Genomic DNA, 23,845 nt, shown 5'->3' with positions numbered 1-23,845 from the left:
ACTTGGGCTGAACCTCTTCTTAACAGCTCTCCGTCACTTTTAACATTTCACGCTTGAAGGTCAACGCTAGTTTTCCGCACGCCTTAAGTGTGCTAAAAATACTGGAGACTTTATCATCTTACAACGTAACCCTGCACGTACACTGTCTAATAGACTTCTCCCCTTCTATCCTGTCGAAACACACAAGGTTTTGCCTCATTTTCTTCAGCCTCTGTTGAGGCTCGTCTGCATGCCAAAAAGGCAAAGTTGAATAAATCTTCCCAGGGGGCGAAGAGGGAGTCTCAATAACAGCATGGAATGAAAAACGACATGTCTGAGCAGATTCTCCGGGGCTGGCCGTCCTCCTAACGCTTACCAATGTAGAACAGCAGGATGGCCCAGACGGGGAGAGCCAGGGCCTTCAGGTAGTGCTCGGTGTGGGGACCCCACTTGAAACAAACCACCAACAAGTAGCCAAACACCACAGTGCACACCTAAGAGGGAACCAAAGAGGCAGAATGGAACAATATTCATAAAATAGCGAGTGTCTGCTACTATCTCAATATTTTTATGACCTTTTCCCTACATTTGCACATTTAAAAAACCTGGAGTGATCAAACAGGACTTTCTGCAGTGAAAAGCATGAAATGCAATGCACCGGTGTATAATCAGCTGACCACAAAGGCCTCACAGTCCACACAAAGACATCTTTCAATGTAATTTAATAGAGTGTCCTTCATCCTATTTCTGGACAAGGGCCCTGTGTCCGTCTACCTCAGCGTTTAAAGAAAGGACAGGCTGTCCGAGGAGGAACGTTTAATACAATTTGTAGTCCAGTCAAAGCGTAGCTGGACTCAGGCCCCTACAGCTGTTTTGGAATAATAAGGTACGGATCGATCAGACCCTGAGATTGCAGGAAATGTGATTAGCTAAGATAGGCACATATTCCAAGAAAGATGGGGAAATGCAATAACCCTTATGAGGCACATTCAAGGAAATGCATTGCTTTCCATTCTGCATTCTCGTTTGTCGAGTATTGATTATCGTTCATGGAATTACATTGTGATGATAATGTTATATAGTGTCGTACTTGGTGGCAATGTAACTCGTAGACATGTATGCCTCTGAGCTCATTTAATTAAACTAAGACAATTGGTTTAAGCAGGGCTGCAACTAACAATTACTTCTATTACATTTACTCCACACATTGTTCTCAATTACTAACTGGAGGACCTGGAACCAGGGAACTTTGAGCATTAACATAAATAATAAATAAAGCAACATTTTGTTAGTTTTGCTCGGTATTTAACTGTGCTGTGTCTGAATTTGACATATAACATAACGCTGAAGTACTGCAGCAATTTCAGAATAATATATGTGATTTTGCATAAATGTCCCAGACAGTAATAAGATCACTATTTGGAAACATAGTCCCATTAAACATGTGGTATAGATAGCTAGTCTATATGACCCAGCTCCAGTCTGCCTGTTTAGGAGTAGTAACACAGGCGGTCTGGTGGTTCCTACAGTCCATACAACCACTCACCCACACAGTGTGGAAACAGTCCAGCGCGGCCCCGACGATCCCACAGACGTGCCCGAGGATCACCTGCATGCCGATGACGCTCCAGGACAGGTAGAGGAAGTAGACCATCGGCGCGCCGGCCCCGATGACCAGCAGCATCGTGAGCCTCTGCAACACCAGCTGGCCCATCGCCTCCACCCCATGGTTCAAACACCACACGGGGATCAGCAGGGTCCCCACCACGATGGGCGTCCCGGTTTCCTGCAGGCCGTTGAGCCACGAGCGGCCGAGCCGAGCTAGAGAGTGCTTGAAGGGGTGGAGGAAGGTCCCGCAGAGCACTGCCCAGAGCAGCGGGCGGAGGAAGGCCTCCAGGATGAAGTAGACCAGGACAGTAGCTCCGCAGCAGATAGCCACAAAGATCATCGCCCCCGTGTTGTAAAAGGCCTGTTTGATGTTTTTATCAAACTTCAGCGACGACGGCTGAGTTAGCAGCTGGCTCACCATCCCGACGGCCGGCTGGACGCTTTCGGAGAAAAGAACGGAGTTAGGCCGCGCAGTGAACGGGCTTTGCGGGGGGAAGACAGCCGCAGGCTCCGGGGCAGAGTCCTCCTCGTCTGCCATGTTCCCAGATTCAGCGACGGCGCTCCCCGCGGGATCAACCGCGTGAGGGAGGAAAACATGTGACGTAGCAGGAACCAGATACCCAAGTGCACCATGGGAAAGGAAGTAAAAGAGAGTTGTTCTGTTTTTTTCATTTCATGTAATTCTTCTGTCTTCATTCATTGAATTTAGTTGTCTTGTTTGTTATTATTCTTTATTTTCACTATATTATTGTTATTATTATTATGATTAGTATTGATATTAATGGACATTTGATGTAAATAGCCAAAACAAATAATGTTTTTGTTGGTTCTGCATAATGTATTAAGTCTAATATTGGAAAAAACTATTATATGTAGTATTCTATATTTCCGACTGTGGTGCCACACAGTGGTAGGATTAAACAAGTACACGGTTTTAGGTTACAATGCATCACTTACAAAAATACTACACTCACATGAACGTTTTACACAGAGCAACTAATTAAGTGCCACTAACTACCAGGGGCCACAATCATTTTTTTTTTTTTTTTTAAGTCCTGCATATAACATTTATGGATAAGAATCGTTTTATATTTTATGGTTAGAATAATGATTTCACAGTTGGTTTATGGTAGCAGACACTTTTTGATCTTTACAAGACATTAATTAAGTCTTCTTCATATTTTAATATGAAACTTTTCTTACAAAGATAAAAAAAAAAAACGTTTCTGTTGAAGGTCAGACCAAAAAAAAAAAAGGTTTCAAATGTAAGTTGCGATAGTCATTGATTGTTATGCTGGAGGACCTTTTCCTTTAGTTTTAGTTAACCTATAATTGTAATAGTGCTAAAGCCCCTGTATTCCCAAAATACAGAAGATATAACATCAGTGTCTTCAATGATTGCTGTGGCCCTAAATATAATTATTCTTAATTCTATTAAAAAACATCTCCAACAGATATAGTTTGACTGTTCATACACAAGCAAATGTACTGTTATCTCTTCGCAGGGTTATTGATAATAAACATGTGGGAGCCGTTTTGACGTATCCATCCTCTTTAATACAGATCAAAAGGCTACAGGAACAGCCTGGGGAAAAATAGGAGTCCATGTCCAAGCAAACCGTTCAACTCTTCTCTTCAATTCACAGTTTGCTCCCGTTTAGTGTGTTATTGCTTGCAACAGTAATTCAGTTTCTCTGTCTGTTCCACACAGTCACAATGCCACAAGAAGAAACAAACCCAGCAGCCAGTGGTTGAGAACGGGGGGAAACCTAAAAAAGACATTCTGGAAAAGTTGAGCCAAGTGTTTATAGAGTGGCAATCATAAGAACAAGGTATTGAAAATATTTATATCGTAAAACATAATGTAGGCATTCCCTAAAACCTTGGACACAATATTTTATCATAGGTGTAGTGCAAACAACTAATAACCCATCTTTTTCTTTTGCTTTTGCAAAGCTAAAATCTATATCTCCTATAAACATAAGAGGTTAAAGGAAGAGGAAGTGTTTTTGCAAATGGCTGTGAGCTGTTCAACATTAGGCACTGTCTCCTCGTCAGCAGTGAACAGCAGGTATTTGAAATCGTTGCCAGATTTCCTAGTGCATGCAGTATTTCGAAGACATGTGAGATTTATTCATTGTCGTTCCTCATATTTTTCAAATACGTGGAAGCTATCATAAATACTGAAAGAAACGGACCTATTTATACTATAACACTCCTCTTTTATCAGACCTCTTGTTGTGTACTGGCACCATGACATGCCACCTCTACAATATAGGTTTAATCATTTGTCAAGATCCTCAGTATGAGCTCAGAGTAATGCACATAAACTCTCTAGTGTGTTTAATATGTCTACGAGTGTCTCTTTGCACACTTGATTGTGGCACCGGACAACTTTTTTTAAATTTTTTATTGCTGCTTCATCTTCTCTTCTCTCTTATTCCACTATGTAGCCTGCTGTGCTTCATTATGGCGTTCCCATGAGTAAGTAGAAGGTGAGGGCGACTATGAGCAGTAAGCAGAGAGGAGAGTTGAAGGTCTGGTACGCTGTAGAAGGCATGAAGATGTCCTCGTACTTATAGATGCTGATCATGTGGTCGCTGACGGGCGGATTGTCGATGTCATGCCTCGTGATGGACCCTGTTGGAAAAGGAAGGCAGACGTAAGATGTCATGAAAGCACAAAGACAGTTGACTTGATGCTGAAGCTCGGTCAATCACCTTGAATGGCCGGTCCCCATGCAAACAGGTAATACCATGACAAGTGTAAGTCCACAAGCGTCTCCTCTCTGGGGACGTATAGCGGCCGTTTGAAACGGCACGTCACCCGGTTGTTTTCAAAAATGCCCTCCTCGTCTCTTGCAGGGTTCCGCTTGATTTCCTTGGCCCACTGGCCGACGTTGTAGAAGTGATGAATCCGTACGCGTCCGTTGTCGTCGTGGACGCAGCCCATCACATCGTCTCCTCCCTGAGGAAATACGAAGGAATGAAGAGCTTTGTTCCAAATTCCTAGATATTCATTTCTTGAGAAAACGTTGGATTCAGATATAAATATATAAATGCGATTGGGACGGATACTATAGTTGCTCATGATAGTCCGGTAAGGCCAAAGAACTGCCACACAATGAGACAGCAGGAGTTGAGACCATAGGCTCATATATGCATGTTGACCAATTCAACCAAAGACAGGCTCTTCCTTCTCAGATTGTTACATTTGAAGGATTGTTGGTGATCCCAAATCCATTTTTCCAATTTCACAAGAAAAAGGCAAAAAGGGAAGTCAGAGAACATAATGTTGTGTAATGTGCCTTTAATCATCTTGTAAGCACCTTTTATTTATCTTGGGGCCCCTGCAGCCTTAAAATATTACATATTCACTCTGTAGTTATCATTAAAGTCTTTCCATACTATGTATCAACCTTTTTACATTTATGTCAAACAATTTAGAAGAAACTTATGTAAACGATGGCCGATTGCATTTAGAATAAAAGCCTTCAAAGTACATTTTTGATGTCTCATTTTGGTTTCACAGTGACTGTGAGCTCTTGCATGCTTCATTAGCAGCACATCCATGTGTTTGTTTAGAGATTAGCACATTTGGAGTGACTTGGTCTCATGCAACAAACACAAGTAAAACTAGTTTTGCTAGAAAATAACACAGATACTGCGTTTGTTATGCCGTCCTCACCATTTTCTTGTCAGAGGAGAAACCTACGGCCACCCAGCCGTCTGTGTCTGAACTCATCTCATACTCCACATCTGTCCCGATGCGACGATAGCTCAGGAAGTAGTCGCATGTCTCAGCATCACACCCTGGCTTCCCATATCTGTACAAGTAGACAAATGAATGTGTTCACTTTGAAGGTACCGACAAAAAGAAGTCAGTTGAGAAGGTGACGTGCCCAACATTCAGAATACAAAAGTAGTAAGGACAAACGAGGGCACGATTTAATTCAACTTTCAGAGAATAACTCCTCCACAGGGGAGAAGTCCATGTTTAGCTCCAGCTTTCTGAAGTCAGGCCACAGCATCTAGGATAAAGAAGCTGGGAATAAAGCAGCACCAGAGCCCTGTTCAGAAAGTGAGAGCTGCCAAAAGATGTATCCTTCCCTCACCTTATGCATCCTTTGGTCACTCCACAGTCGGTCACTTTGATCTTGGCAAAGGGATCCACTGGTGGGGCGGTGGGGAACGGATAACCTGGAAAATACACAACCAGCGCTCAGTGGGTCACACAAACAACTGATACTTGTTTTCAAGACGGTCAGGGCCAACTAGGGGGAGGCCATCTGCAGTGTGTGTATGTGTGTGTGTGTGTGTGTGTGTGTGTGTGTGTGTATGTGTGTGTGAGTGTGTGTGTGGAGGAGGGGGTGGGCAGCCAGCTACCACCGGGGAGCTGGCCTGGGTGCTGAAAGGCCTTGCGCAGGTTGAATGCAGAGTAAAATCAACAGCAAACGTTGAGTTTCTGCAGACATTCTGTTGATTTCCTCTGAAGCCTTTATTAACATTAAGGTCTCCAGTGCGCATGACATGTAAACAAAACCCACCAGCTGGGAATCTCAGTATCAGACCCTTACCATCATCGGACAGGTATCTGGACTCCAGGAACTCGGAGGCGAAGGTGCTGTAGGAGTCCTTGTGAGGCTCCTGGTGTCCCGGCTCCCCGTGGTCCCCGGCCCGGAGTGCTCCCTCATCGGTGGGGCTCGGCGCGACCCCCCACCATCCGATCCGGATCAGCAGCACCAGCAGCTGCACGAGCCTCCGCAGGAAAACCATGGCCAAATAACGTCAACACATAAAACGATTAAAAAGAAAGAAAACGACTAAACCAATTTGAAATGAAATCGGATCCTCATTATTGTTTGAATGTGGGTTTCTTCGCTGGTTCCCATCGCAGCGTCGCCAACAATCATCCCCGCATCCCGACCGCCTGCTCGGCTGCTGACTCGCAGGGGTGTGCAGGGAACTCAGCGACGGTGGCCGTGCGATTAACAGGCTAATCCGACCCTAAATTACCCATATTTGTAATCGCGCCATCTAATTCAGCCACACGGCCGTAATCCTCTTTGAAATCCGAATCTAGATGCCGAGCAGCGCTGATTAATCTGCGTGTATTATTCAGTCGGAGTATTGGCCGGATGAATGGTTTAGCCCGGCCTCCCTCAGCTCTCCCTCCTCAGTCAATCACAGCAACATCCAATCAGGAGGCGCTACGTTCATTATCAGGGTCAATCAACGGGGATTAGGACAGAGATGGTCGCGGTTATTCACGCTCCATCTTTCAGTGTAAGGTTCGCATCACATGCAGCCTTCTACTCACTAAATCAGGCCACTGAGCAAAAAGCATACATGGACTTCAATAAATAACAAAGACCAGTTTATTATTATTTTACATTTCTAAGCCGTTTATTTGTGCAATTAGGTCTACATTTTCTGTAAATTTCATCTTCTACGAAAGTAAATTATCGTTGAGGTAAAAAAAAAAAAAAAAATCTGCCACCTATCCAATACCTGTTTTTTCTTTTTTTTTAGCAGGTCCGAATGGCAATTTAGTATTGTATGGGGGTTGCAGCCTTGTGTGCTGTCTCTCTGAATACATCGTATATTTAATATTGCACAATTCAGCCTCAGGGTGTGTATCTAGCTGACAATGTCCACGTGTGTGTCATTCAACTGCTCCAGGAACAGTACAGGTGAGCCTGCAGGTGCACCTTTCCCGGGGAATTTATTCATACACAATATGCAGACATGATCGTGTACATAGTGTGAATGGACAAAAATGCTTTAAAAACTTTTTTCAAGCTAAACAAAAATATTACACATATATTTTCACCGTCCTCATCCTTTAATTGTTACTCAACAGTCTTTTCAGTGGTTGTACACAGTCCTGCCACTTGGTGGTGCTATGAAGCCACGAATCGAGCTTCATGTTCAGGTGGGTTTGGTTGGGCTGTTATCAATCCTCGTCTCTATCTGATAGTACAGTAGCATACAAAATACCTTAGACTACCTTGGGGTTAGGATTAGATCTATTTTAACTTCAGTGAAAGACAAATTATAAGCAAAGTTTTACCTCCATATTTGTAAGGACTTCAGTCAAGGACAGCCTGGTAAATTACATGCCCGTAGTTCATAAATACAGAAGAAATCTAGTAATAAGTAACCAATGATACATCATTACTGTGCCACAGAATTGAAAATGCCACCAGATGGCACACACATGGGTGATGGATAAAATGTATATTTTTTACACTTGCTCTGCATCCAGTCATCATCATTCTCAATGTTCTTCGTAATATGCCATGAATCAGAAAGAGAAAACTGAAAGTTTAACCGAACAATCTCAAAGGAATTTAAATTAGCATCAGAATCTTTAGAAATCTTAGAGAGATGTGATAGTTAATAAACATACATGTGATTTAAACTGTGACAGAAAGTAAACAAACAGGCTGAATGTATCATGTGTATCTCACCTTTGTTCACAAATAAATAAATGTTTGGACTGCAAGTTTTCCTTGATTAACACAATAAGCTGAATTGATTGAATATATAATATAACAACTTACTTTAATGGTTCACTTTTGATTTTCCGTATTAAATTTACCCCAAAAATAGTGAGTTTCTGATTCCTTAGCAGGTGAGGTAGATATGAATAAGGCTGAGAAACGTTGCTGTTCATGTCTATATCCTGTAGGTGACGCTGGTGTTACACAATCTGAAACTGACTAAAAGTGTGAACAGGACATAGACATTAAATAATAATAAATGTAATAAAATAAATCGACAAACACACACAGACACTCAGACACATAGTCTAGCAAAGTCAATCTTTTTTAAACATCCAAAACACATAAAGTCTGATGAATATCTGCACAAAGTTTGGAAATAATTCAACGCCTGTAACAATCTCATCTTCCCGGCACGTAGTTCCTCTTTTACTTTGAGTTTCCATAGGTGCTGTGTGTGAGTGTGTGTGTGTGTGTGTGTGTGTGTGCATCCACTTGTGCATGTAAAACACGTTTTTTGTATCATGCATACGCACCTACGTGTTTGTACATACAAGAGTGTGTGACCTTTAACCTTTCCTCTCTTTGCTCTGCCTCCCTCTGCAGACACAAATCAACCTGATCAATTGCTTCTCTTGTTCTCAATCCGCCCAATTATCCCTCGTTTATCCTCCTATTATTTCTACCACCGATTCTCTCTCTCTCTCTCTCTCTCTCTCTCTCTCTCTCTCAATTACAATTCCATGTAGGGGGCAATGCTTGCTGGATAATGAGGGACTCTGGGCGTAGCAATCTTATCTTAATAGCCTTAAAGGGCCAGTCATTAACACAAACACTCACTTTGTCTCTCTCTTTCTCACACACGCACACGCACACGCACACGCACACACACACACACACACACACACACACACACACACACACACACACACACACACACACACACACACACCCCTATCCATGCACACCTGTCCCTGCACATCATGCCATGGAGAGACATGGAGTGACAGAAAGAGACAGTGAGGAAGGGACATGATGGAAGCAGAGGGGGGAGTGAGAGAGAGAATGAGACAGGAGAGAGGAAGGGGATGGTGGGAGAGACGCGATGAGGAGAGGGTGAGGCAGGCGGGAGGAGGGGGGGAGGGGGGTGGCCTGGTAAATGTCAGTGTCTCCTGGGCCAGAGAGATGAGTTAGTGACAGGAGAACAATGGCTGCTGGATTCATTCAGAAACACAGCTGCTACGAGCGCATGCCTGGATCCGTCTGCTGCCGAGCTATCAACCAGCACTTGTACAGGCAGAGCAAAACACACACACACATACACACACGTGAACACACGCTAATAGAAAAATGCAGGGCTGGCACACTTCCAGCCGCACACTATTGTAGGTCCGGACACACAAGGTAAGCCCTGGATGTTATGGAGGATCAGCAGCGGCGTGGATGGCTTAGTCAGGGCTGTCAGTCAATAACGTGGGCTCACGAAGACCGGCCCTTTGAACGGATGCCTGCATACACTCACATGTACTCGCCCTGCTGCTTCTCTTCCCTCTGTCACCTCAAAGGATAAAGCTGGCATTCTTCTACTCTTATACGTCAACAAACCCTATACGAAAGCACCCAAACCAACAATGAGTTGATCCTAGCAGTACGGTGTGTGTCACGAAAGCCTGGCGTAGCTCATTCCTCCGTGCCAAGAGGAACATGGGCACTGCTTATGAGTCAATCCCAAGTACTGTATTTTTAATGATCGCCATGTGTTTTATTTTCAGGAAAACTGATGCTTAGCTCCGTGACTCAGTTATAATGGTAATACACGAGAGGCACAACTGGGGCTATCTCACCAAATGTCTGTGTTGCTAACAAATACCGTATTTACCTTTGTGTTCAACTGAATTTACTCAAATATGTGTGGGTTGATTTTATTGTATTGTGGTCTGTGAATGAGATTGGTTGAAATTAAGTAAATATAGGACAACTTTAGTCTCTTTAATCTGGGTTTGCTTCCTCTATATGCAGTTGAAATATCTCACTTCTCCCAATTCCTTTTGTTCCGTGACTATTTGCTGGAAAATATCGTAAAACTGCAGAGGTATGACTTTATTCCCTCGTAGACCTGCAGAAATAAACCTGTAGGGTGTGTCTTATTTTGGCATCTAAACTCAGTGTTGGATACCACCTCATTATCTATCAGAGAGTGGCTAGATCACTTATCGACTCGCCCCTTCTTATAACGCCAAGCTATTACCCTGGTCTCTAACTCTCTCTCTCACACACACACACAGTCATAAAGCAGGTCTGTGATCTAGCTGCAGGCCTCCCCACCCCCAGGGCTTCATTTAGGAGTTGTCAGAAATCACTTTACTCAGAGAGGACGGTAAACACTAATGGCATGTTCTTCTGTCTGCCGTGCAAGAGCACCTCCACCCGACCCCTCCCACCTTCACACCCACAAAGACACTAAAAAGACGATGCACCCTTACCGTTGTATGCTTGTTACACTTCTTGGGGCGTTCTCCGTCAGAGTGGGCTATATATGAACAAAAGCGTGTCTGTCTTTGTCTTATTTGCATACGTCATTAGGTTTGTGCAGTTTGTCTGTTGGGGTCTCCGTGTTTACCAAAGGCTAGAAGCTTCCATTGTGCTGATGAACTGTTTGCTTTGGAGATAAGGCGGCTCATTAAACACTTACAACAGTGGCGACACACATACCAACGCACGCACACATGACACGAACTGACAAACACAGAAAATAATATCTAAGCTCTGAATGTATTTGATGTGATTCTGGCCTCTCATACATTGGCCTCCTGCCATGTGAGTGACTCTAAAAGCTTGTATTGACAGCTGACTTAAAATGCTTGTTGTCAGTCGACTTATCCATTAAGCTGTGACACTGTCCTCTCCATATAGACACGCCGTATTGGCCGGGGCCTTAAGCAGTGATTATGGTGTTGGGCAGTGGGAGTTGGGGGCTGCACCGTCATTAGTCTGGTTAATCAGAACCTTGCTCCAGGTTAAGCTCAGCAGCCTCAAGAGATAGGCTGATGAGCTGAGAGCCGTGTCCAGCCTGCAGTTCTCAGGTCTGGGCTCCAGCGGCTCCCCTGGCCCCTGCCAGCTCCAGCCAGTAATCTATAACTCTCCCCTGGAGCACCGCGCCGAGGCTCAGCCTCCTGGACAACACTGACACACGATGCATGGTAATGAGACACACAGAATGACACACTGTCACACACACCTGTTCGCACACACCCACACTTCCCACTCATGCTGTGTTAGCGGTCATCGCTGAGTTTCTATGAGTTTGCCCCATCTGCCTTCCAAGAGCTTTTGCTCCAGAAAAGCGGCGGGTCTCTCTGTGTTTTACCAGTTAGCAGTGACCTTGACTTAATGACCGATGTGATTCGACATCTAAATGCTTAAGTACCCATGTCCATGGGGCGCGATAATAACCAGCTCAGCAGAATGAGTGTATAATGACCACAGGGACTGTTGGTTTTTCAAGCAGGAACTACCCAAACACATACACAGACAAATTCTCACGGGGCTACGGGGGTCTCAGCTCAGCAGGGACCCTCCAGAGAGGTGTATCTGAGCCCGGCCTGCCATTGGCCAGCCTCCTCTATCCAAGCGTCCCCTGTGAGCTCATTAGCCCCAATCATAACCACTTCCCTATGTCTACTTTACATGCTCCATCCATCGCCAGCCTGCCACACACAAATTACACTCTCCATCAGGATCGGATGGATAGTGTGTGAGTGTGTGTGTGTGTATATCTGCAGGATTATGTGTGTGTTTAAAGGACAAGGAAGGTCGGAGAGCCCCGTGAGTCCCTGACATCCCCCAGCGGACGCTGCAGACCCCAGTAGAGCAGAGGAAAGTGGGCGGGAGGCATCTGGAGAGGAGGCGACCGAGGCTGGGACGTAGGGAGAAGGAGGTTAAGAAGTGTGTTTTCAGGTGATGAAGTGGACGACCAGGTTTCAGTTCAGGGGCCCTGTGCTGCTCTTTTGTGACCCAGATGGGTGGCGAGGGAGACAGAGAGGAATGAGAGGGAGGAGAGGGAGGAAAGGGAGGCAGGGAGAGAAGAAAGAGAGGCTTTTCATTTAAAAAAGTGAGCGTATGCTGCAGACACAGGAAGGACCCCTGAGAACCACAGAATGGGATGGGACAACAAAGAGCCTCATCATCAGTTTATTGAATGGATCTGTCTATCTATCCCTTTTATCTCCCGCTACCCCCCCCAGCATCTCCCCCTCTCTTAATCAGCCTCTCATTGTGCCATTAGCTGAACCTGTAGTCTTAATCAGAGGCTTGGCACAGACATCCTCTCTATCCACTGCCCTTCTCACACACACACACACACACACACACTAAATAAACACATTTTAATGCAACACCAATCATGTCATCTACTCAATGAGCCCTCCTCCCCTCCCTCATGAAGCCCATAACTGAAAGATAACACATGGGACGCCCATCTCTCCGTCTATCGGTCAGCCAACACACTGCCGGGCTATAAGTGTGTGCATGCGTGTGTGTGTGTGTGTGCGTGCGTGCATGCATGTGTGTGTGTGTGTGTGTGTGTGTGTGTGAAGGAGAGAGTGAAAGATTTGGGATTGGAGGTGATTCAGGTTTGCGAGTTAAAAAGCCATGCACACGCACGCACATACACACACACACACACAATGACACACACAAACACACACAAACACACACGCGTGCACAAACTGTTACGCATGTCAGTGAGTGTGTATTGATAATGGTCATTAGCATATTTATGATCATTGCCAGCCTCTTATTGTTTGCACGCTCCATTAATCTTCATCTGCTGCCTGCCGACTGACAGCTCAATCTAACGGGCCATCAGTGGGCACGGGCACACACACACACACACACACACACACACACACACACACACACACACACACACTAGGAATGCGTAGTTGTACATAAAGCATGCTTGCATCAACAATGAAGGGGCATTGTCTCACATATGCACACACACACTGGGGCAGACTGTGATTGACATTCACCCCTGTGAATGTTATCACCGGAGGTTATCCTTGCCAGCTGTGTGGCGGTCTGCTCGGCTTCTCCCGTGCAGCCCTGTTGAGTCGTACCCACAGGCAAGCGTGAGTTCCTTCTGGGCCATTGGTGAGTGATGATACCCCCCCGATCAGGGTGCACCAAGCCAGTCACATGAACCGTCGTCAATCCCATTAAACCTCATCGTTTAAGACGCCTTCCTGTTGTCACCCTATGCCAATCCCCACCAGAGCTACAGCAACTACAGCCCTCAGGCCAACATGTGGGGAAGAAGCAAGCACTCGAAAAGCATGAAAATCAGACAAAATGCACCAGTAAGAGCAGGACAGTGCCTGTCTGTCTGTGTGTGTGTGTGTGTGTGTGTGTGCTTGTGTGTGCGTGTGTGTGTATGTGCGTGCGTGCGTGTGTGTGTGTGTGTGTGTGTGTGTGTGTGTGTGACAGCAGCATGTGTTTGTGTGAGCGCTCGTGTAATGGGTACTCAAATGTTAATGTGTTTGTTTAAAGCCAGTATGACTGACTGACTCCCAGCTGATTACTGGCTGAATGAGTGCTGGAAGCGAGCCAAGTTCAATGGGAGGTCTGTTCTCCTGTTGCCTCTTCCTCCCCCCCCCCTCCATCACCCTGCTGCTCCAGGAAGAGACCAGGGAGCCAGGATATCTGTGTATCTGGAACATAAGCTTAAGAATGTAGATGAACAAAGGTGCAAAGTTCATTGTAACATTTTGAAATTCATATCTAAATTCAAGACTGTTCAGCACGTTGACCTGACTAAAAGGAATAGTCCTTTTTTTGGGGACAAGCTTCATTCCTTTCTGTTTGAGAGTCAGATCAGTGCATCAAAGAGGGATTTGAAATCCATCCAAAAATGGTTTTCTTTATGACGTATCTGTTCCACTGTCCATTGAAGAGTTATTGATGTGGACAACTTTTCCAGCTGTGTTGATCCACTAAAGTGTTTGTTGTAAATGAGAGCAGAAGTAAAAATATCCGGAGTCGGGCTGTAAAAGAAATTACAACCTAGTAACAGCGTGATCGTATCAAATCATCAGAAAATGCATGCGTGCAGTCTCAGTTAAAATGAAACATCAGCAATAAATATGAGAAGCACACCGTTGCTTTGTGGAAACGATGATCATTTAATCTTATTAATAAGTTGCTTACTTGTCTATCAGATCAGAGTGTGCAACCCACGTTGTTTGTTTCTTATCTGGTGGCGTTTCCTATCCGCCTGCAGCCCATCAACGCCGGCACATCTCCTCATAACTTTCCATCGGAAACAAGACCCCTTACATTTTAATGGAGCCATGAATTAGATGATGTCTGATGTATGAAATCTATGGACTCGTTTATCTTTAAGCTATAAGATGGTTTAAACTACAACGCACAAGTCGTAATGCTTCTCTTCCCCTGGGCCATAAAGCTCTTTTTTATAGAGGCTATCTATAATATTCCATGATCAGAGATTATAGAAGTTTTATTGTGATCTCCCACAGAGAGAAGAGTTTTATGCAGCATTAGTAAATCATTCCTTTCTTCTGCGATATGAGCTCCTTGTACTGTTTTACCAGCGTGAGTATAAGAGTTGTGCGGCGGTAACATTTATGAGGTGTAAGCTAATATATTGGAATAGTTAATGGAAGCAGTAAAGAGTGAAATACATAATTTGCTAACATGTACCATGTAAAACACCTCTTAAAGATGAGCTGTGAATACAAATGTAGCATATTCTATCATTCACGGCAAGGAAGGCTCTTTCTTCTCGCTGCACTCGTCCAACACTAACACTCCCGTCTCTTGTGGAGAATGTGAAGAAAGCCTGCGTTACATTACACGACAGCATCTTCATGCGTCACAGGAAATTGAGGGAAATAATCATTTTGGAAGTCCCGATTGTTTTTTTATGCTCTGTCCCTTGATTACTGATTAACACACCTTTCACTACATCCAAGATATGTATCAATTTTGTATTCTTGTGTTGACAAATTAGGCTAGACTCATTTTTTAGTTAATATTACACATACAGTATTATACATCTACTGTATTCTACAAACCATGTTGCACATCTGAGTTATGGTTCAGGTTTGCAAGTATTCGTTAGACATTGAAATTTGCACTTCTGCTGCAAAAAATATTTAGAATTTTATTTAGCTCATTGAATTGTCATCCCAAACTCAGTTTGTTTTCTCCTGTTCGCACGTCCTTTTTTTTGTAATGCCTTTTAAATATTTCTGCAAACATATTGAAAGATAACTACATCATCACCATGACAAAGCAAGGTGACGAAGACACTAACAATGGCAGCTCGACGAAGTACTACAATTCTGAAAAGTCTTTTCATACCTTTTTGTATTTTATTTTTTTATTGTTTACTTTTTCTGTATTTTTTCCACATGCCTTTCAGCTTCTAGAAATAAATGGAATAGGGAACATTTTTGAGAGAATTGTTTTTATTCCAATTTTCTCTGTAAAAAAATGTACAAAAATCCTTACTTGCAAGCAATTAAAAAAGATGTAGTTTTATTACTTCTACACACCATATACTCCACCCACTGTTTGCATATGTTAAAATCTCTTGTAGATTCTCGGTTTCAGGGCAATGAGTCCATGACCTGGTTCACATTGATGCATTAACACAACCTGTGTTTCTCTCATCATCAGCTACATTTAGTCCATGATTAACTCCCAATCACACGTCGTGATTAAAAGTCTGAGTAAAAATATTCCATACATATTTAATATTCCACTAATAAGGCAGCCAGCTCTCAAACTGCCAACAAAACAGATATACACCCATAACACGCACACACTCTCACATACATCTCTCCTTCCTCGCCTGAAAACACACACCTAAACATTCGGCGGCTATCTCCCCCACACCCCGGTGCTGCCTAGGTGGAATTAGAAAACCAACCCCGCGGTCTCATTAATTAATTAAACACCATGTGCCAGTGGCACCTGGGTACCGGTTATCGCTGCCACTCAGACACACCGTGATCTCAATAACCACCCCACCACGGGGCACTGAGGGGGGAGGGGGGGGAGGAGGGAAAGGACATCAACTCTTCTTTCACAACTTTGAGGTGAAGACAGTTTGTTTAAAGAGTGGGAGAGACAGAAAAAGAGACTTCAGACGCCATCTTTCTGTGCAGGCAGTAAAGTGGGACACATTTACACTGAATTACACTGTTTCCCTCCCTTACAGGCCTTTTTATCATCTTGCCTAGCAGGGCCCCTAAATCACTACAGCACCGCCCTCCTCATCATCTCCTCTTAATACCTCTGGAAACACACACACACACACACACAAGCACACGCACACGCAGACACGCACAAACACACTCACACACACACAAGCACGCACACACACACACACTCGTTGCATGCAAACATTTAATTTAATCATATTCATATACTTTTGCACATATATGGTTTAAAAGATCAGCAATGTGGATTAGGCCATGAAGGAAACATTGTTGGCACATTTGCTCCATTTTATATTTGCAAATAAAATTTACAAAGTAGATTCTCAAAAACGATTTGCGAATGGACGTAAATGTCTCATTTATAATGTTATTTATTTGTTTTATTTTTAATTGCTTGTTTGAATGTTTTTATAATATTTTGTTTATATCTTTCCAATGCTTTTAATGTTTTATGTAAAACACTTTGAATTGCCTTGTTGTTGAAAGTTGCAATACAAATAAAATTGCCTTGCCTTGTGTAAAATATTATCAACAATTGTTAACATTCAAGCATTGAGAGATCAAACACACAGCAAGTGTGGGTTGTTTGGGTTGATTTATTTTTTTAAATTATTATTATTATTCTATTTGCTCCCATCAAAAATCTGAGGATCACTAAGATAAATTGACTGAGGTCTCTGTGATATTCCACTAGACCCGAGTATCTATTTCAAATTAAACCAAGGCCACCTGCACTAATTGGATCTATAGGGACAAATAGTTCTGAAAAACAAGCAGCATCGCTGTTAGTTTCTTTGCATTTAAGCTTTTGAAATTGACTCTGAAGAAATGTCTGAATCGATGAGAGAAGTGGGAATTGAAAACTCAATTGCAGGTTAACCACATATTTTCAACAAACTGAAGCAAATATCAGAATAATTTATTCCTTGAATGAATCACTCACAGTGTTACTCTGACCCCGATAGAATAATAGAGCACACGTTGGATTAATAGGTAACATATTAGGCTGCCTATCATCATGAAACATTACAGTCAAGGCTATCCGCTACTAATGAAGGCGTTTCAACTATTACACAATCTGGTTACAGCGTCCCAATAATTGGAAAATGCACTTCAGTCCTTCTGTTGACTTCAGCTCAGGAACAATGGACCTGCTGGGAAACTGGGACAGCATGTTTTCCCAAATAACACAGAGACAGGTGAGGATTAATGAATATATCCAGAAAAGTTAAACTTGATGTGGCAGCACCTGAAGTCCTATCAAGGTATGTTCCTGTTTGTCGACTAGTTTAAGAGGTCGTACAAATAATATTCTCAACATGAGGAATTCAACATCATACAGTAAGAGTTTATATATATTTTACTCATTGATTATAGTTCATTTAGCAGCTTGATTTTGTTTTGTGTATATTGTCTCACTATTACTGTTCCTTATTGTTACAGACTTCTCTTCCAAAAACAGTCAAATTATTTTATTTTTATCCAAATTAGTTTTACTTTTAATTTCCCAGATTTCCATCATAAATATACATTTCTTCTCATTTGAATTATGTGAGGATTTCTAGGGGGGAAAAGACTTGTGGATACTGTGTGCTGCTCTGACGTTGCCCTTTTTTTCCTAAAGATTGATCAGAGCGTGTCGACGGCAGAGACCGGAGACTTGATTGAGTTTGCCCTTCCATGGTCCGGATTGTCTCTGTGGGGCGTTTATGTCGGAGAAGGCTCTGTTGTCCATTTTGGAGTGGGAGGTAAAGAAACTGAAATGTGACTTTATTTGACCCAAACATGCTCCATACGTATAACTTAAATCATTATTTAACGTTCCAACTGTATTCCCCCACTAATGGTAAGATGAGAACATCACACAGAGAGCCTGCCGCAGCTTCCTTCAACAAATGGTTCCAAAGTCGAACAGCGAGCGAGTTCTGAGGAAGACGAGAATCTGCTCGCAGCGCATTACGGAGATCAAAGTTCCTCCAGGAACTCGCATCAGAGTCAACAACAACAAGCACAACCTGGTCCCGTCTACACTGGAGTTCATGAATGATCGCTGTCAGACTTTTCTGAACCAGGAGTTCAACTACGACCTGATGAACTTCAACAGTGAGCATTTTGCCACGTTTGTCCGGTACGGCCACGCCGTGTGCAACCAGGTTGGTTCAACGACAACTGAGTGACAGAGATGGTGTGGCAAATATTAAATCTATAAGCAATCAGCCTATTGTTCTAATTATTTATTTCCTCTTTTCATAGATTCCCTTTAAGAAAAAGAATGATGCGCATGTGGATACAACTCGAGTTCTGCAAATGATAATACAGCAACGGATGGAGACAGAAACTTAAGATCTTTGGTTCTCGTCGGTCGGCGACTTTGTTAATGAGCAAAAAATAAAACTCTTTGGCTGCTAGATTGTTTGAGAATGTTTCATTTCACAACTCAAGGCACAATCAAATCTGTTCAATGAAAAGAAAGAAAGACACAAAAAAGGATGGCACAACAGTAACAACGTATCTGTGCCTCAACGCTCGCCCGCAAAATCCTTAGCAATGCAGAAAAAAAACTTTACCAACAAAGAAAACTCCATAAGAGTCAGAAAAGTATGTGTCCTCTTGTTTATTCAGACTTTAGGAATGTCAATAAGAGCATTTCTATACAGTAGGAGGGCTGAGGAGGCCAGCGCGCAGACACAATGACCTTCTGTTCTCCTCGTTGATAATGACCCAGACAACGACACACTGCCCATCAACCAGACCTCTAATAAAGCCAAACACTCTCTATCATCTGCTAATAACCTCCACACAGCAGCAGGAGTCATGAACAGGCCAGCGTCTTCTGAATGCGAGGAGGGGGAACAAAGCTCCGGGCGGACAGGAAGTAGGGGAAAACATCCTGTTTATCGATCTGGGACTGTGCACTGCCTGATGAAACGCGGCGGTAACTACATTCTTCTTCTTCATCCCCAAACACACAAAGACAAAGACTACTGTAGCAAAGCAAGAAGAAAAAAAAAAAACATACACAGTGCAAAACATTTCGCTCGAACAATCAATCCTTTTGGTGCGCTCATTTGCTAGGTTCTACACATGTACAATTACACACACACCGACGTACACACTTGCAGGTGTGGTATTTTTCCAGAGATAGGGTAGGTAAACTCGTTACTCTTGTCTTAATTGGTATAGAGATTCCGTCCTTTTTTTCCTCTCAGCAACCCCTCCGGGGGAATGCTGATTGATTGTCCTCCGAGTCCTCATAATACCCAGCCCCCGCCTCCCGCACATTTACACATACATTCTCTGCTAGAAGACATCCACTTCAGCTCACTGTGGACCCCAGTCATCCACAGACGATTCACAGTTCAGTAGAAGATCATTTTTTCCTCCCGCCTTCACATCATTGGCTCAGCCTGACGATGTACCCATGCAGCTGGTCTGAGAAGGCCTGAAGAGAAAATTTATCTTGCACCCTCCTTCTCCCAGCTTGTCCCATGTCCCCGCGGAGCTGGGGCTCCCTGACGAGCCTCTCCATGGCCTGAGAGAAGGCCTCTGCCGTGGGCTCGCACAGGAAGCCCGTCTCCCCGTCTGCCACACTCTCCAGGGGGCCCCCAGAGTTCACCGCGATAACAGGGCAGCAGCAGTACATGGCCTCGACAGGAACTATCCCAAAATGCTCTCTGCTCGGGGTGTACAGCACGGCTGCGCTGCCCCGCAGCAGCGCCACCTTCAGTGAATCGGAGGGGGAGCGCAGAAAAGTGACACAGTCGTCCAAGTGGAGCTGCGCTGCTAGCTCTTTCAGTTCGGTATAATGTTGAACATTCTCAGTAACTCGGTCATCGTAGCCCCCTGCCACCACCAGGTGAATACCTGATCTCTGGCCCGGAGGAAGGCTGCTCCTAAGGGCTGCAAGAGCCTCCAGAGCCAGCCCCAGATTCTTCTTTCTCTCGTATCGGTTCAGAGATAGAAAGAGGCAGGAGGTTCCCTCAGGGAGCAGCCCTTCCAGGCCTTGTGCTTCACTGGACTGCCGGTCAAAGGTACGCGTGTTGAGGGAGGGATAGAGGACATCTGTCTGGACCCCTCCTAAACCACGAAAGGTTTCACTGAAGATGCCTGCGGTGAACTGGCTGTTTACCAGAATCTAAGAGGATGAACAGAGAGCATAGTTCATACGGTTCTCACATACCATATATCATATGCATTTTAATTCCCTAGGAGTTTGATGACAGCCTGCAGTCTTTGATTATCCTAAAGTCGAAGCTAAAATCGAAATGACATTTTCTTTTCCATCAAGGCCCTGAGCTTTTACAACAGTTGCCCTCGGAGATCAGGCTGCATCACATTTTAAATGATCGTTTTGGTTAATTCAAGCTGTTAAAAATGTTTAATTTTGAGTTATTCTATTACATTTAAGTTTAGCAGTTCTCAAGAACCAAATTCAGTCAAGAAGAGAACTCTTAATCTGTAAAACAACACCTTGGTAAAATAAAAATAATGAGCTATAAAAAACAATTATGTTTTTCACAGTTTCATCACAATTCATTTAAATTGTTGTTAGTGGTCAGAAAATCACTTTCCACTCAAAAAACAAGGATTTTAAATAATATTGAAAAAGTTAATCATATTATTATCATAAGTAGCTCTTGAAAATCACTTACTCACCACTATTGTATTATATTATTATCATTTTTCAACTTGATCTAATAAACATTTGGTATTATTTATTGCCGGCAAAGCATATTTTTATTTTTTTTATCATGCTATATAATCTCAATAAAATAAAACTGTAAGAATGTCACAATCCTGCCCTGCAATCCGACCATCACAGGCTGTAGAATGATACAACCTTCAACACTCTGCTGTTACGCACCATATCAGCCATGCCAGTGGTGCGTTCCTCCAGCCAGTCAATGGGAGCGCGATAAAGCTTCTTCAGGGCCGACTTCCTCTGAGTCAGCAGCTGGTCTGGGAAGTGACAGTAAAACAAAACCTTCTTCCTGAGCCGGGACAGTCGCAGCACAGGGATACACACTGACACCTTTGAATGAAAGGAGTATGAACAAAAATGTACGTCTTCTGTAAAAGAATTTCAGACAGCAGTAATAAATATTTCATAGCTAAACATGCAGTAATATAAAATGATAAAATATACAGTGGATCATATACTGTGTTGATATAAAACAATGCATCTAACCAGTAAACACACATCCTAAGGCAACTACTGTAAAAAGCTCTAAGTGACTTTTGCATGACAAGTTTTGGTTGATTGAAGTTTTATTCATTTAAGAGGTGAAGTCAATAGTTGTGAGAACATCCACAGTTTTGCATATTTGAGTGAAAGAGAAAACAGTAGAAAATAATCAAGGGAGGGTCCACCTCATGGCGTGGCAAAGTAAAATGATGTGACACAGAAAAAGGGAGAAACAAAGAGACACTGTCAACAATGAGAGCTATTCTCTCTGGGCAGCGGACGGTTAGGAGGCTCGGGGGAATGAGTGACGACAAACAGACAAACAGTTAGTTCCTGGAGGAATAAACTCACTTGGTCACAAAAGATGACATCGTACTCCACCCCGCTGAGGAAGACCAGGTAGAGGGCCACATAGATCATCCTCAGGTAGGCACACAGGGCATGCAGGTAACCACATACACTGGTGGGCAGCCAGTCGCCCACACATACCTATTGGAAGATGAATAGAAACAATAAAACAATGTGTCTTCTGAATTGTACATGTACCATTCTTTGTCCTCGTTGTGAATCTTTGATTGAGAGTATTACGTAGCAGGGCGTGCGTTAACGTACCACAGGCAGGTCTGGGTCCAGGGTCTCAGAGAAGCAGTGCGTTGGGTCGTAATGGGCCGTCCAAATCTGAACGCTACATCCCTGAGACTTCAGAGCCACAGCAGCGTCGACCACCAGTCGCTCTGCTCCACCAATACCAAGGTCTGGATGGAGGAACACCACCCGCGCCATCCTACGCACATGAATGAATACATTTAAAATCTGGATTATAACATGAACCTGGAATATATTTAAGACAAAGCTGTTGGCAGCGAGGGAACACATTGTACATCATTTTATTTATATTCATATATATATATATATATACACACTAGGGTTGTCAAAAGTATCGAAACTCAAAAAAGTATCGATACTGAAATGTTGTATCCAGATACGATACTCATTTTCAAAAGTACACAGCAACAGGCACCCTCACCGTGACGTGCACAATAACAACAGAGCATGGCCAGTGCTGCTGCAGGAGGGCCAAATCAACCAGTTTTGGTTGAAAATGAAAGAGGGAAAAGTGTTGTTTGGAGGTATTTTGCCTTCGAGTCTGGCGAACACGGAAAGCCGAAGGACGTAGATAAGCCTGTATGCAAACACTGCTACAAGGCGGTGGCGACCAAGTCAGGTAATTGGCTAGTGTCATTTAGTTTATTGTTATTTATGTAAAGCATAGCCAAGGAAGGAACACTTAAGTTAGTTTAGTTTTTATCAGGCTTGCCTAATATTTACAACCTCAAAATATTGTTCCAATTGTTATTGTTTATTTTATTTATTTATTTTTTGCACTACCTCAGACCTGAAACTTGTTATTTTTGCATTTTTTTGTTAATAAAAATATTTCTTTTAAATTTTGGGGTCTTTTTTTCATCCTTGTGGTATCGAAAATGGTATCGAGTATCGAATATTTTCCTGAGTATCGGTATCGAGTTGAAAATTTTAGTATCGTGACAACCCTAATACACACACACATATATATTGTAATTTAACAGATAAACTGATGAGCAAAGACAGATCTTCAATCCAAAATCAAAGTACAAAGGGCATCTTCATACCACTGTCGTAACCTGAGGTACACCAAACAGTAAATCGATTTGGCATTGACCCCCTCACTATAAGTAAAGGGTCCTTGGCCAGAAACACGTTGAAGCTGCTCTAGCTGACACCCAATGTGCAGACTACAACTGTTAAGAACAGAGAGGACCCTTCTGGTTTAGAAAACTGTTTGTTAAAAATCATCCTTAACGTCTGACGTAAATGAACTGTTATAGTGACGAGCTTCTGGTTGCTAGCCTGTGTGGCTAATATAAATAATATAAACCCTTCAGAAAGTTAACAAGGAGGACAGTTGTCTTTGTAACTGAACAAAAATAACGCCATATATCTGTACAGTACGACTATAACACAGTTGTGTTTACCTTTGGATCTCTCGACTACCTTGTCCGAGCTCGGAAACCTGTGACTGGGCTCGTTTAGACGCCCATAGAAGCATGAGCTGTCAGCGAAACTCTGCCGTGGGGACGCCACGTTGGCTCAAATAATCTATTTTGATCAGCGTTCATCGCGCTTCGTGTTCGAACCATAATGGCGTCTGTTTCACCGATGTAACGACGCGTTTCCTGTGAGACACGTCTCCTTCAGAAGCAGAGGCGACCAAATATTTGCCTTTTAATTGAAGTACAAGCACACACATGAATTCAATGTAGTAAAAAATCAGCTGGA

General features: G+C 43.3%; 5 protein-coding genes across 6 annotated transcripts in view; 2 read left to right on the top strand and 3 right to left on the bottom strand.

The window, feature by feature from the left end:
• Window positions 1-2,168, bottom strand: part of tmem245 (transmembrane protein 245) — a 12,390-nt gene extending 10,222 nt beyond the window's left edge. The window contains exons 1-2 of one of the 2 annotated variants that reach the window (XM_084026171.1): window positions 1,526-2,168; window positions 356-473 (exon numbers count right to left, since the gene is read on the bottom strand). In XM_084026171.1, coding sequence (XP_083882297.1) covers window positions 356-473; window positions 1,526-2,125 — 718 coding nt within the window. In that variant the 5' untranslated portion in view covers window positions 2,126-2,168. The remainder of the gene's footprint in view (window positions 1-355; window positions 474-1,525) is intronic. The other variant, XM_084026172.1, reaches the window with a different exon arrangement.
• stx17 (syntaxin 17) overlaps window positions 1-23,845 on the top strand; it is a 300,626-nt gene that overhangs the window by 185,555 nt on the left and 91,226 nt on the right. The gene's annotated exons all lie outside the window — the stretch shown is intronic.
• frrs1l (ferric-chelate reductase 1-like) lies at window positions 3,113-6,706 on the bottom strand. The gene is made up of 5 exons (XM_084026173.1): window positions 6,164-6,706; window positions 5,702-5,786; window positions 5,275-5,413; window positions 4,308-4,554; window positions 3,113-4,227 (listed from the first exon to the last, which is right to left on the bottom strand). Exons 1-5 carry the CDS (start codon window positions 6,360-6,362, stop codon window positions 4,055-4,057), a joined length of 843 nt encoding a protein of 280 aa, XP_083882299.1. The 5' UTR covers window positions 6,363-6,706; the 3' UTR covers window positions 3,113-4,054.
• LOC311023916 (phospholipase A and acyltransferase 1-like) lies at window positions 16,614-19,191 on the top strand. Its single transcript, XM_084026032.1, has 4 exons — window positions 16,614-17,540; window positions 17,966-18,089; window positions 18,193-18,494; window positions 18,595-19,191. Exons 1-4 carry the CDS (start codon window positions 17,448-17,450, stop codon window positions 18,682-18,684), a joined length of 609 nt encoding a protein of 202 aa, XP_083882158.1. The 5' UTR covers window positions 16,614-17,447; the 3' UTR covers window positions 18,685-19,191.
• On the bottom strand, window positions 18,941-23,690 carry alg2 (ALG2 alpha-1,3/1,6-mannosyltransferase). The gene is made up of 5 exons (XM_084026031.1): window positions 23,542-23,690; window positions 22,139-22,310; window positions 21,878-22,015; window positions 21,206-21,373; window positions 18,941-20,476 (listed from the first exon to the last, which is right to left on the bottom strand). The coding sequence occupies exons 1-5, from the start codon at window positions 23,613-23,615 to the stop codon at window positions 19,736-19,738; spliced, it is 1,293 nt and encodes a 430-aa protein (XP_083882157.1). The 5' UTR covers window positions 23,616-23,690; the 3' UTR covers window positions 18,941-19,735.

This window comes from Eutrigla gurnardus (assembly GCF_963514095.1).
Source record: "Eutrigla gurnardus genome assembly, chromosome: 14".
NCBI lineage: Eukaryota > Metazoa > Chordata > Actinopteri > Perciformes > Triglidae > Eutrigla > Eutrigla gurnardus.
Note: the sequence above shows the minus strand (reverse complement) of the source record. Positions and strands in the feature narration are given on the sequence as shown.